The sequence below is a fragment of the Talpa occidentalis genome, unplaced genomic scaffold (genome assembly GCF_014898055.3).
Source record: "Talpa occidentalis isolate TD23 unplaced genomic scaffold, MPIMG_talOcc4v2.1 talOcc4.7, whole genome shotgun sequence".
NCBI classification, from domain to species: domain Eukaryota; kingdom Metazoa; phylum Chordata; class Mammalia; order Eulipotyphla; family Talpidae; genus Talpa; species Talpa occidentalis.
In genome coordinates this window covers 21,877,175-21,890,832 of record NW_023605083.1, presented here as the reverse complement: position 1 = coordinate 21,890,832, position 13,658 = coordinate 21,877,175, and the positions used below count along the sequence as shown (strand labels likewise).

Here is a 13,658-nt window from a genome sequence, read left to right as displayed (position 1 = left end):
TTTTTTTGCTTTTGCCAGACCCTGTCTGGACACTGGTTACAATGAGAATTCAGTAAATACAATAGTTTGTAGAATCTGATGTTAACAATTTTTCATATTTTAATATCTCTGAAGTTGTATCTTAAAATTGATAATGGACTGACTGAAGTTGGGTTCTCTCAAAGACTTGAGTGTGTTTCTGATAATCACCTGATAATCATCTAAATCAGAATTAATTATCTGCTAGAACTGTTTTAGACCACGCTGGTAGTGTAAAATCTTATCTGCAAACCTGAGTAAACCATCCCTTGTGGTTCAACTCCTAGGGGATATATTTTCTATTTATTGAAAGAGGCTTATATATTTTCTGTTCTCTCTGCAAGGTGGTCTATATCTTTATCTTTCCCCTTTATCTTTATCTATGAAAGAAGTCATTTGGCTTTATTTAAGGGTCCTTTTTAAACACCTCATCTCCGGCTTTTTTTCTTGGGATTTTATAAAGTAATGTGTCTTATAGTTGTTGGCTTTCATTTGGTGTCTTAACTTTATTTGCGTTTTCTTTTTAGACTGTCCTATAGTAGGCCTATTTATGTTTTGGCAGTATATAAAACAATGTGTTTTACAATTGTGTGTGTATTGGACTCGGTGAAAAATGGTATTTCTTGAAGGAATTTACTACTTATGTGTTTGGGTTGTCATGTTTGGAACTAGTTTTTATGTAGAGGATACAGTGACTCTTCAACTAAAATAATAAATAAATGGGTGAAAGGGTATTTTTGTTTTGAAGCTATTTTGTGACATTTATTGAAACACTTAAGTGCATGGAAGGTTTGTGTTGCCAGGTAGGATGGAATAAATAGCTGGCATTAGATCAGTATTCTTACCCAGAAGAACTAAAATAGCCATATTAAGTGTAGTTATCATGTTTGAAATTAGCAGAGAGGCAAGGACTACTGTGGTTATGACTCTGGAAAGGGAAGAATGTTAGATGGCAGTTGGATTTTGTAGTTGCTTTTTGCCCTGGAGACTTTGCTAATTATGGATGCAGTGCAAACCTAGAGATCAACTGGGGACAAGATGGGGACAGAAATAAGAACTTTTGGCAGATATTTGGGATGCTTCAAACATATGGCCTGTTTTCCTGTCAGGACTTTGGCTGAATACTGGGCTACTAGGTGGGAAGCTAAAAGCGTAAGTTAGAAGCAGAGTGGAATTTTCAGCAGTATGAAAAGGCAAATTTAGATTTTACAATTACTGGTGAAATGATTCTACAGATTGCACACAAAAAAGCTCTTAGCTGAAAGCAGTGGATGAATAAGGCAAACAGGTATGCAAAACCTTACCAAGGCTGTAAATGAGTCTTCCCAGAGTGTAGTTACTGATTCAAGTGTAAACCACCACAGTATCTCCTCAGCAGAGGAATGTTGGACCTTCTATAACATCTGAATCATTTAATGTTTTATATACGCTGTCCTGCATAGTGCCAGAAATACTATGCTGTGAAGAAAAGGGAAAAAAAGCAGACTACATAATCAAGAACAAGAAGAAAAAACAAAACAAAACAAAAAAATAATAGAAATGGATTCATAGGTAGTATTGATAATTAAAGTTGTCATACAGGGACTTTAAAGTATAGTCATAGATCGATTTCAGACTGCATATACAAGGGTAGTACCAATAGGCTATGGCATATAGTCTAGGCCATACCATCTAGGTTTATGTAACTACATTCTATTATATTTGTACAATAAAATCTCCTTACAATGCATTTTCAGAACATAACCCTATTGTTAAGTGATACATGACTAATTGTGATTAATAATAACTCAAGAAAATAGTTGAAAACAGGGAGAACTTTAACTGAGGATTAGAATCTATGAAGTAATCATATGGACACTATAGAACTGGAAAATGCAGTTTCTGAAACTAATACCTCAGAAAAGTGGTTTAACAGTGCAAAAGACATAACAGAAGATAGGATTACTGAGCTGAAAGGCAAGTTTAGGAAAATATCCATACTGAAACATGGGGGAAACAATGCGAAAAAACAGAGAAGACTGTTAGATAGTGGGATTTAGTGAAAGATATGTATTGTTATTCAAAAACAATCAAAGAGTAGGATGAAAACAGTACCTGCAAATAGAATAGTTAGAATTTTCGAAAACAGATAAAAGATATCAGCCAAGATTGAATGTAAAACTTAAGCAGGGTAAATATAAAGAAAACACAGTGACATCTCAATAAGCCTGCTGAAAACTAAAGACAAGTCAAAGGAGACTACTGAGTTTTCATCAGAAATATTGTAAGATAGAACACAATGAAATGGCATCTGAAAACAAAGATAAAAATATACTCAGCTTAGAAATGTATTTCTAATTAAAATATCCTACAAAATGAAGCCAAAATAAACCAAACCTGAGAGAATTCAATATCCAAGACCAGGATGAAAATAAATACTAAAGGGACTTCTCTAAGAGAAGGAAGGTGATCTCAGAAACATGGTAATATAGGAAGGAGTTAAGAACAAAGGAAGGCATAATATATGAGTAAGTGCAAATAGATTCCCCAAAATGTTAAGAGTGAAGTTTAAAATGTGTTTAGAATAAAAATGCATGACAGCTATGTAAAAATATCAGGTTTTAAAGCTGAGCTATGCTATTCTAGAATGTTGAAGGAATTAATGAAAATAAAGTTTAAAAAGACGGATTTGTTAGTTTTACCTGATGCAGTCTCTTAGATCCACCATAAATTACTTGCAAATTAGTCAAGTGGAAATGGAATACTAGCTATTAGAATAATCCAAAAGAAGGCAATCAAGACAAAAGAAAAGAAACAAAAAGATAGATAAAATAGAAAACAGTGAAGTGACAGGAGTAAATGTAAATATCAGCCATTATATTAACTATATGTGGACTAAATATTAAAATTAAAAACAAAGATAATAGACTGAAGTAAAAACAAAATCCATACGCTATTTGCAACAAGGACTCTTTAAATATGAAATCATTGACATTGAAAATAGAAGGATGGATGGAATTCTGGGAAGATGACAAAAGTACAGTTTTCCATTCTCCCTAGATTTTCATATAAAACAGAATAAATAAAATATCTAATCCAAAAACTCCTGAGTAACATCTACAACCATTTAAGGTGATGTGGTATCCCCCACTAACGCCAAAATAGCTGGTGGAATAAGCAAAAAGCTAAAGACGTTTGTGATATCAGCAATTGTGCAAGAGTGTGGAGAAAGTCCTAGGGAATATATGATGAATCCAAGAACTCCAAAATAATAAATTAGCTAGCAAGAAATTTTTAGTATAATGCTGTGGTGGCCATTTTTCAAGATGACCTCCAGTGATTCTTACTTATGGTACTTGTACTTTATATAGTTCCCTTCCACATTTTGTTAGAGTTGGTCTATGTGAGCAATAGAATATGGCAGAAGTGATGGTATACCACTTCTGAGATTGAGTTTATAAAACATTGAAGCTTCCATTTTTGGGCTCTCTCAGATCACTTCCTCTGGGAGAAGCCATCAGCTGTGTTGTGAGGATTCAGACAGCCTGTCTACCTTACCCCAGTTGAGCCATTAGATGAGACTGCAGCCCTGGTCAACAGCTTGACTGAGACCTCATGAGAGATCTTGAGCCAGATCTACCCAGCTCAGCTGCACCCAATTTCCTGATCCACAAAAACTGAGGTAATTTTTGTTTTAAGCTGCTAGTTTTTGGGTGATTTGAAAATTAATATAGCAGCTAAAGTTAGAAGGGATATCCTTGCATGAGTACAAGGAGCTTGCAGTAAGGACTGAGAGAATTAGAGCCCTCTGAATTCTCAAATTTAGTCAACTAAAGCTCCATTCCAGAAAAGCGCCCCCATATAAAGTAGTAAGTACTGGGAATACAATCCAAACGGTAGAACAGGGACAATAAAGACAAAGGGAAAGTGTCCAGTTAAAAATAGGGGAGGGGAATAGTGCCAGGAGATTTCAGAAAGTAAGCTTCTATAGTGTCTTTTTTCAGTAATTTTTGAGCTATAATTTATATACAGTAATATACTGTGTATTTTAAGTGAATATTGACAAGTGTATATATTTGTGCTACCACTATATTGAAGATAAAGAACATTTCATCACCCCCAAAAAGTTCCCATGCACAACGTTATTATAGTCTGCACCACTTCTCTCAGCCATGGCCTCAGTGACTTAGCTGCTTTCTGTTGGTTTCATAGTTTTTAATGTTTTTCCAAAAAGCAGCAAAAAATTATGAACTCTGGAGGTATGACTGTGAACTGACAAAACTAAGTAAAATTTTACCCTCTAAAGATTCAAGAAAATTAATACTAAAACAAGCGAAAGAAAAGCTTTGATATTAATTCCATACAAAATTAGAAGAAAAATGAGAAATCAGGATGACACTTTTAAAAAGAAAGCATCTCAGAAAGACATGCATGAGTCAAGAAAAGATGACTTAGATTCAACCATACTGATCTTCAATATAAGACTGGAGACAAATTATCATTAAATTTTAAGAATTGGGAGAATTACTCTCCCAATTGGGAGTTAACTCTCCCAAGGAACCCTTCCTTGAGGAATCTTTTAGAGGACTGTATTCCATCAAAATGATGAAGAGAATATGACATAAAGAGAACTTTATCATTTTATCAGTTTCATGTTTATCACATTAAAAAAAGTTTATACATTTAGAACTTGAATGAAAGAGGGTGATGTATGAAGGGGAAAGTACAGCATGAAATGGTCATGATCTACACTATAGATGTAACTATAAGATACACAAAAACTGACCTTTCTAAAGTAATCATAAAGACAACTAGTAAGATTGTTTTGTATGTAATATGAGATAAAGCAAATAAGTACTTAAGCATTCTAATTTCATACATTCTTGGTATTTGAGAATTAGGTTTCCGAAAGGGACTCAAGGATCCCTGAATTTGAACAAATTATTTGTGAACTTACGAGGTCTTTTGTACATGTATTAATATGTATGTTTAAATTTTGCTGTTTTGTCCACTGAAAAAACCTATAGTGACTTGCTGTAATCTTTTCTGATGCTTAAATTGTGGTTTTAAAATAAATCATTTTCACCTGAAAGAAATCAGGCTTCCTTGGAGACTTGACTCTAGACCAGGGGCAGATAATGTACAAGATAAACTTGGAACTTCTTGTCTTATTGAGGACAATAAGGCAGTCCACAAAGACTACTAAGAATTTGAGGTCAACTGGAAGATCATATGGCTAAAAGAGACAATTTGAACATTGATAAGGAAAATACAGTGGAATTGAAACACTTCAAATACATGAATTCCTAGTTATGTAGAAAATCATTGGTCACCTACAGAGTATACTAAAGAATTATTTATTTTAAAAACTTCTAAAGAAAGAATTAAATGTGTATTTGCTATGTGAGCTATACTATTGAGTCACCAATAGTTCAATCTGGTTCTCTTTATAGAATTTCAACAATAAATAAGAAGGGAATATCCCCAGTGAATTAATAAATATAAACAAAGGTGTTGAGTATGATTGCTGTCATCATAGGAAAAGCCAATTATATAACTTGGTCCTTCCTAATGGAAATAGGCATATAAATAAATACTTTTACCAAAAAATGAAGTTAGATTTGATTAAGGATTTTGTTTTTGTTTTTTCTGTAAAGTTCTAGACAGTAAATTTTTTTTTTAAGATTTATTTATTTATTCAGACAAGAGCTGGGGTACAAGCCAGAGATGCAGGGGGTGAGAGGACTCACCAGAGACAGAGTGGGGAACAGAACAGGCAGACTGACCGAAATACACTTCTGAGGGGAGCAGCAGGCTAGACAGGAGAGGTCTGCTGTGCCATGTGGGTTTCTCCCTGGCCGACCAGGGATCGAACTCCTATTGCAGAGCCTGTGGATTGCTTCACAGTGCAGTGCTTAACCCCTTGTGCCACCAGGGAGGCCCCTAGACAGTAATTTTTTTTTTTTAAACTTTGGGGCTCAGGTGGTCTGTCACAGTTCTACAACTCTGCCTTTGTAGCACAAAAGTAGCCATAGCCAATACATAAATGACTAAGAGCTGCTACAGTCCAGTAAAATTTTAATTAGAAACACAGATGCCAAATCAAGATTTCTTCACCTTTGCTCCACATCCAACTACTAAATTACTGGAAATACAGATGACAGAAAAAAACCATTTAAACATACTTTGGGAATGCAGGTATCAATATCAAGACTGTGGGGAAACTATAGGACAAATAATGAGGGTTTTGTTGTTGTTTTTTTTCCCCAACAAATTGCAAGGAAGAAAGATAAAATGGGAATTTAGAGAGTCTTTAAAACATGGCAGAATTACCATATGTTTAGGATGATAAACAGGTGGTAAAACTGAAGGAAAATTAACATAATGTAACTCTTGGGAGGAAGAGAAGGGTTTGTGATTGAAAGGGAGGATGTCATAGTCTTCAGAGATAATTGACAGCCCTATCTTTTGTCATGGTTGGTGATTACAAGAATGTGTACCTTGTAATTGGTTGAAGTATATACTTCTATGCATGTCTGTTTTGGTGTATATATAACCTTAAAAACTTTCAAAGAAAAGATGAAAGAATAGAAATATCAAGCAAATGCTAAACCAAAAAAACAAAGGCACATTTTTGATTCAGAATGCATTATTAAAGATATAGACGTTTCATTAAAAGATTTAAGAATCCTAAATCTGTATGCCTCCAATAACAGCATCAAAAATATAAATCCAGGGCCTTCCCTGGTGGTGCAGCAATTGAGCGCTGGGCTGTGAAGCTGCCCACAGCCTCTGCAGCGCCAGTTTGATCCATGGCCACCGGTGAGGGTCCCACATGGCGCCACAGACCTCTCCTGCCGCCTGCTGCTCCCTTCAGCAGTGTATTTCTTTGTCATTCTGCCTGATCTGTTCCCCGCTCTGGCTCTGGTGAATTCTCTTATCCTCCTGCACTTCTGACTGTACCCAGTGCTTGTATAAATAAATAAATAAATCTTAAATATATATATATATATATATATATATATATAAAAATCCAAAGTTGACAGATTAAAAGGACAAATATGCAAATCCATAATAATAGAAAGGCACTTAGAAGCATAATGCCACAGGTATAAATTGTTTCCATGAAAAATAGGGCTTAGTATTTGAGAGGTTTTTCAATAAAAGTTATTTTGCACCCAGAAACTTACTATATTTATTGGAAATATGTTTGTTTTTCCTTTTAATTGACAGTATCATTTTGTTCTCTTTAAATGTAATTTAAATTATTTAACTATCTTCTTACCAGACAATCAAAAGTCTCAAAATTTTTTTCCTAATACTGCACTAAAGTTACACTTACCTTGTACTATTACCTAATCACTATTGAACTTTTCCTGTTATTGGAATAACTATATTCCGAATTTAAAGACAATGTTCAGGGAATTTCCAAACTGACTTTTAATTATTAGCTGCATGGTTTAGATTTCTCTGGCAGACATTGACCTTTCTTCCTTTTTCAAACAGGGGTTCAGAAGGAAAATTAAATGACTGCCAAATAACATTTGTAAATGAAATCTTCAAGATCGAGAAACCGGGAGCCCATCCTCTTTCAGTGGCCGATGGAAAGTTTTTAAGTATGTATATTTCTTATAAACTTAGAGACTGTGTGTGTGTGTGTGTATATATATATATATTGTGTGTGTGTATATATATATATATATTGCATATATATATGTGTATATATATATATATTGCACATGATTTGCATTTTAACTGACCGGAGATTAACTTTTGAAAAAGTGTGAAACTGTACACCATGCAAATTTATTTTCAAGACAGCAGCTTTGATCTAAGATCTTTTTTGTTTAATGGATTTTTCTCAGATGATAACATTTGTTTTCAAAGATGTATTTTCTCATCTTGGTGTTTTATTGCCATTTTCATGCTATTTCCTGTTACAGGTTCTGTCCAAATAAAAGACCCATTTCAATAATTTTGTGACCTTAATAAAATTAATGTTTAATAATATGACTTATTTTTATACCATCGAGTCAAAATAATATTGCTGATGGGGCCTTGAATTTTGGGGAGGTAACAAATAAAGTTTATCTGATCATAAGAATGTTAGCATGTAGCCCTTGCCTCTTCATTGTACACATTTTACTTGCTTAATAGCATGCAGCTAATTGGTAACAGAGCTAATCTAACAGGGCTAGATTCTTGGTGATTTTTTTTTCATTCATCTTTTTATTGCTATCTTTCCAAACGAATTACATTATTTTACTCTTAGTTCTGAATTTTTTGCAGAGAATAATCCATTGATTATATGCCATGTGTCAATCTAATGTATTCTGAAAATAAATACTGAAGATTATAAAACTCTGCCAAACCTCTTACCACAGTTGTACAGATTAGGATATGACAAAGCCTTTAACAAATCAGTAAATAGATTTCCATGTTACCAGTGTGGCCATTCTCATTTTCTGGGGCATCAGTGCTAATATATCTATATTTGAATTAAGGGCCCACTTTATGTGATTACTTGTATGGTTAGATCCTAGAAATAAAGGTAAGTTGATAAGTAAACCTAGTTTATGTGGCTTAGGAGCTGTCAGTAAACCACAGTAGAAAAACAAAATTGACTAGGTTTTTCTTGTGTCATTCTGTTCTCTCCCACTCTCAGTATATCTGCATTTATTTGTTATTTTCTCTTTTGCCCAATGCTCATCACATTATAGCTTCACTTTTAAGCTCATGTGTGAAGAAACTATTTCAGAGCTATAGCCAGACTATCACTGATCACATCATTCTCCAAACCAAAAACCTAAACATCAGTCTTTGACATTTTAGGTCTATTATATTTCCATTACTTACATGCTGTCAAGTACCTTAGTCAAATTGGAACAAAGTTTTTTTGTTAGCAAGAACTAGGCAGTAATCACTCAGAAAGTTAGTACTGAAATCACTATGGTATATGAGGAACAGTATCTGACAAATTAGAGGGGGGAAATAAAGGGCTACTGACTTCAGTGATTGTTTTCATTTCTTTATAAGATCTGTGGATACAAAAATGATTTTAAGACTGGCTTTCTATAATTTTGTTCTTAAAAGGGAAAAATGACCCTGAATGTGACTCTTGTGGTGGAGACCCAGACAAGCAATGTCATTCTTGCTCTTGTCATATATGTGGTGGAAAACAGGAACCCAACATGCAGCTTCTGTGTGATGAATGTAATATGGCTTATCATATTTACTGCCTGAATCCACCATTGGACAAGATCCCTGAAGAGGAATACTGGTATGACTATCAGGAGCTTTTTGTTGTTACCGTCTTAAGAATTGAATATAAAATATGTACTTGAATTACCAGAAGTAAGTTTTATTTTTTCTTTATGAATTATTTATTTATTTCTGCATAAAAGAACTGGGGGTTAGGCCAGAGGTGTAGGGGGTGAGAGGATTCACCAGAGACAGAGTAGGGAGCAGAATGGGCAGATATACTGAAATACACTGCTAAGGGGAGCGGCAGGCAAGACAGGAGAGGTCTGCTACACCATATTGTGTGTTAGCTCCCTGGCTGGGGATCAAACTTAGGCCGCAGCGGTGATAGTACTGAGACTTAGCCCCTAGGCCACCAGGCCTCAGAAATAGATTTCTAAAAATACATAGTGTTTTTAGATCCAAACAACTTTAACAAATATTGTGCATTAAAGTTCTTAAAATTTTATAGCCTGTGGTTACTTGATTTTGATGCCTTTATTTGATTATTACAGCAGTTTCTGATATGATCTCAAATTCCATTTTGTAGTCCCTCTAGTCACTTCTCCCATACAGAATCTGTGTTCTTACGCAAATTTGATTATGTTACTTCTTTACTTCAAAGGTTTTATGTTACCTTACAGGACCCAGCACAATATTTTTTATTTTTTGTCTAGCAGTATCTCTTACCACTTTCCTCTTCCATCTCTCCAAATAGTCTACACTCAAGGCAAATTAAGTATTTTTCAATTCCTTAAATAAATCATGTTCTTTCTCTCCTGTGAGGTATTACAGTTGACAGAAATGTAAATACTCTCGGGAACATTTCCCTTTTTGCATAACTTTAGGATGATATCTGTCCTTCAGGTTTTCACTTAAAGATGACTTCATTTGGTTAGCTTTATGGATGGGTCCCCTCTATCACCTGGTTATTTTGGATGTACTTATTATGTCCTATAATGGTACTTAGTAGTTATTGAGTGGTTATGTATGCTATATATTAGCAAAGTGCTTTATATAGATGTATAGTCTTAATCCTGTGAGGTTAATAAATAGAACCAGGGGGCCTCCCTGTGGAGCAAGGGGTTAAGATGCAGCCTGTGAAGCGGTCCGCAGCCACTGCAGCATGAGTTCGATCCCTAGCCAGGGAGAAACCCACATGGTGCACTAGACCTCTTCTGGCTCGCCCGCTGCTCTCCTCAGCAGTGTATTTCAGTTGATCCTCCTGTTCTGTTCCCCACTCTGTGTCTGGTGAATCCTCTCACCCCCCACACCTCTGGCCTATACCCCAGTTATTGTATGCATAAATAAATAAATATTTTTTAAATAAATAAATAGAACCAGGTGTCAAGGTCAAATGCTAAAGTATCTATACCTCTATTGAGTAATGTTAACTACAAAAAAATAGAAAAGAGGTTGGAAAAAATATGCCCTATTAAAGTTAAAAGAACTTTTTAATCACATGCTCAAATACTAATACACAATTGCATAGGTGGTATTATTGTGAAGACTGGGTTGTTCTCCATTCTTTTCATCTCTCCCCATTTGTTGAGAAGGTTGTTTCTGTATTACAATAGAGGCTGTAGGGGTGGGAGAAGGGAAGTGGTACACTTTTTTCCTTTTACTCACAACCACTATGACCTGAATTTTACCAACACCAGTAACTATTGCTTCTCGAGTCTTGTTATATTTTTCTCACCTTGTGTTTGTTTGGATCTGTTTCCTATTTTATAAAATGTAGACCCTTCTCCCTACTCTCTCAGTTACATGTCCTTTTGCCTTTTCAGAAACTTTGCTCCTACATTTAAGTTACTGGATTATTCTCATTAGTATCCTAGACTCTTGAGTTTTCAAAGGGTACACACAGCCCTCTCTTGATCCCATTTCTCCCACCAGCTGCCTATCATATTTCTCTGCTCTTATGGCAAAATTTCTCAAGTGCTGTCTCCACTGTTTATTTGTATTTCTCTCCTCCCGTCCATAACTCAGTCTTTCAGTCTGCTTTTCCTCGTATTCTCCCTATTTATGTCACTCTCATTAGACACATTCCATGTTGCCAAGCCCACTGGTTATTGTGCTGCTCAGTTGATAGCTGGCTTTATAGATTGTATGATACCATATGACTTAATTTTCTTCCTCCTTGACTGACCTTTCCTTCTTAATCTTTTGTTGGTTTTCTCTCAACTACCAGATTTCAGTTTCCCAAAGTACTACTCACTTCTTTCTTCTTGCTTCTCCCTAGATAACTTCATCCAATTGTGACTTTAAATACCAACCTAATAGTTCTGAATTTACATCTCGAAACCTAATCCCCTGAGCTTTATATTCCTTAATTCAACTGCTCACCTTACTGGAATCACAAAATTTTAGAGTTCAAATGAAGACCTTCATTTCCATGAGCACCCGCCTAAAATTCTGCTCCTCCTCCAATCTCTGTTAAATAATATCATCATCTTATTCACTCTTGCAGGCTGAAAAGCTAAATTTCACTTTGATCACCTCTTTGCCTGTTCTCACATATCTATATCCAGTATGAGAGCAAATTATCCTTTCTCCTGTGATCTTACTAAGTATTAAATCAGGTTACACACTTGTTGAAAAACCCCTAATGTCTTCCTGCTCCACTTAGAATAAAATTGAAAGCCTGTCTACTCTCTAATCTCATTGCTTTTTTTTTTTAAGAGGCATTTTTTTTTTTTAATTTTATTTATTTGTTTGTTTGTTTATACATGCACTGGGTACAGTCAGAAGCGCGGGAGGGTGAGAGAATTCACCAGAGCCAGAGCGGGGAGCAGAGCAGGCAGAAGGACCAAAGTACACTGCTGAGGGGAGCAGCGGGCGGGAGGGGTCTGCGCGCCATGTGGGACCCTCCTCCGGAGGCCAGGGAGCAGCGGGGATCGAACCGGCCCCGCAGAGGCCACAGGCAGCTTCGCAACCCAGCCTCAACCGTTGCACCACCAGGGAGGCCCTAATCTCATTGCTTTTTACTATCATTTTATTTAATAAACTTCATCTATCATTTTGTTCCTCAAAGTATACCATTCTTTCTCATGCCTCAGGACCTTTACACTTAAATGTTTCTTTGTCTGGAATTTATTCCCTAGCTTCTACAAATGATGACTCCTGGCCTCAGCTAGAATACCTCCTCAGAATCTTTATCTAAAAATGCATATCAGGGCTTCCCCGGTGGCACAGCGATTGAGCGCTGGGTTGCAAAGCTGCCCGCAGCCTCTGCAGCACCGGTTCAATCCCCAGCCGCTGGGCGAGGGTCCCACATGGTGCGCAGACCTCTCCTGCCGCCCGTCCGCTTATCCCCTCAGCAGTGTGTTTCGTCAGTCTGTCTGCTCTGCTCTCCCCTCTGGCTCTGGTGAAATCTCTCACCTTCCCGTGCTTCTGACTGTACCCAGTGCTGGAATGAATGAATGAATAGATAGATAGATAGATAGATAGATAGATAGATAGATAGATAGATAGATAGATAGATAGATAGATAGATAGATAGATAGATAAAAAATGCATACCACATCTAACCACTCTTAATACCACAAAACTCTGATGTATTTTCTTTGCACACTTATGCTTTCTGAAATTTTCATTGAATCTATTAATTTTCTTTAACTATTGCATACAAACATTTTAATCACAAACATTTAGATTCAGCACTAGATTAGCAACTGGCATATAGGAGATTCTGAACAAACTTGATGGAGGTCTGAATCACAGGGATTACTTTAGCATGTACAAGACTGTCTTTGTTTACTCTGTGGAATATATCTCTATATTCATATGAAGTCCTTTACTTCACCTGAACTTCTTTACCTTAAATATTCTTTTCTACTCAAAATTATGTGTTCTTTATATTTAATTTCTGAACCCATTTCTCATCAGAAAAATAGTTTCTTTAACTGTAAGGTCTTTGATAAAGTCATAGTTATAAAGGACAGCACATCAGGTAAATACAATGTTGATTATAAAAAATTAATTTTGGAAGCTTGCCTTACTCAGAAAGGATTTTACTTGGTAGTATTTGGTTCTGCATATGTGGGTTTGTCTTGAGTTTGTACATGTATCTCACTGTTTCTTTTTCTCAGTATCAAGGACTGAATTTACATATTTCTTTCTTTTAATACAAATCAAGATCTTATAATTAGGCAGTCAAAATTAATTAGGAGCACGGGTATTGTCTTTGCTCTGTTGGCCATGTGAAATGGATAATATGGACAAACTGAAGATTATTGGGAGAAGTGGCCATTCAGTCTTTGTTAGGATATTTTCCAAAGCTTTCATTACATCTCACTCTATAGACATACTTTGCTTTTTAAAAATTACTTAAGACAGTATATAGTGTTATACAAACTACAATAAGGTAACTAACCACAAATAGGCTAAAAGACAAAACAAATTTATAAAAATGAAATTGA

The 13,658-nt window shown here is 35.6% G+C and overlaps 1 protein-coding gene across 1 annotated transcript in view; it reads left to right on the top strand.

Moving 5' to 3' along the window:
* Nucleotides 1–13,658, top strand: part of UHRF2 (ubiquitin like with PHD and ring finger domains 2) — a 71,198-nt gene that overhangs the window by 39,439 nt on the left and 18,101 nt on the right. Inside the window, exons 5-6 of the mRNA XM_037494907.2 lie at nt 7,504–7,613; nt 9,091–9,277. Coding sequence (XP_037350804.1) covers nt 7,504–7,613; nt 9,091–9,277 — 297 coding nt within the window. The remainder of the gene's footprint in view (nt 1–7,503; nt 7,614–9,090; nt 9,278–13,658) is intronic.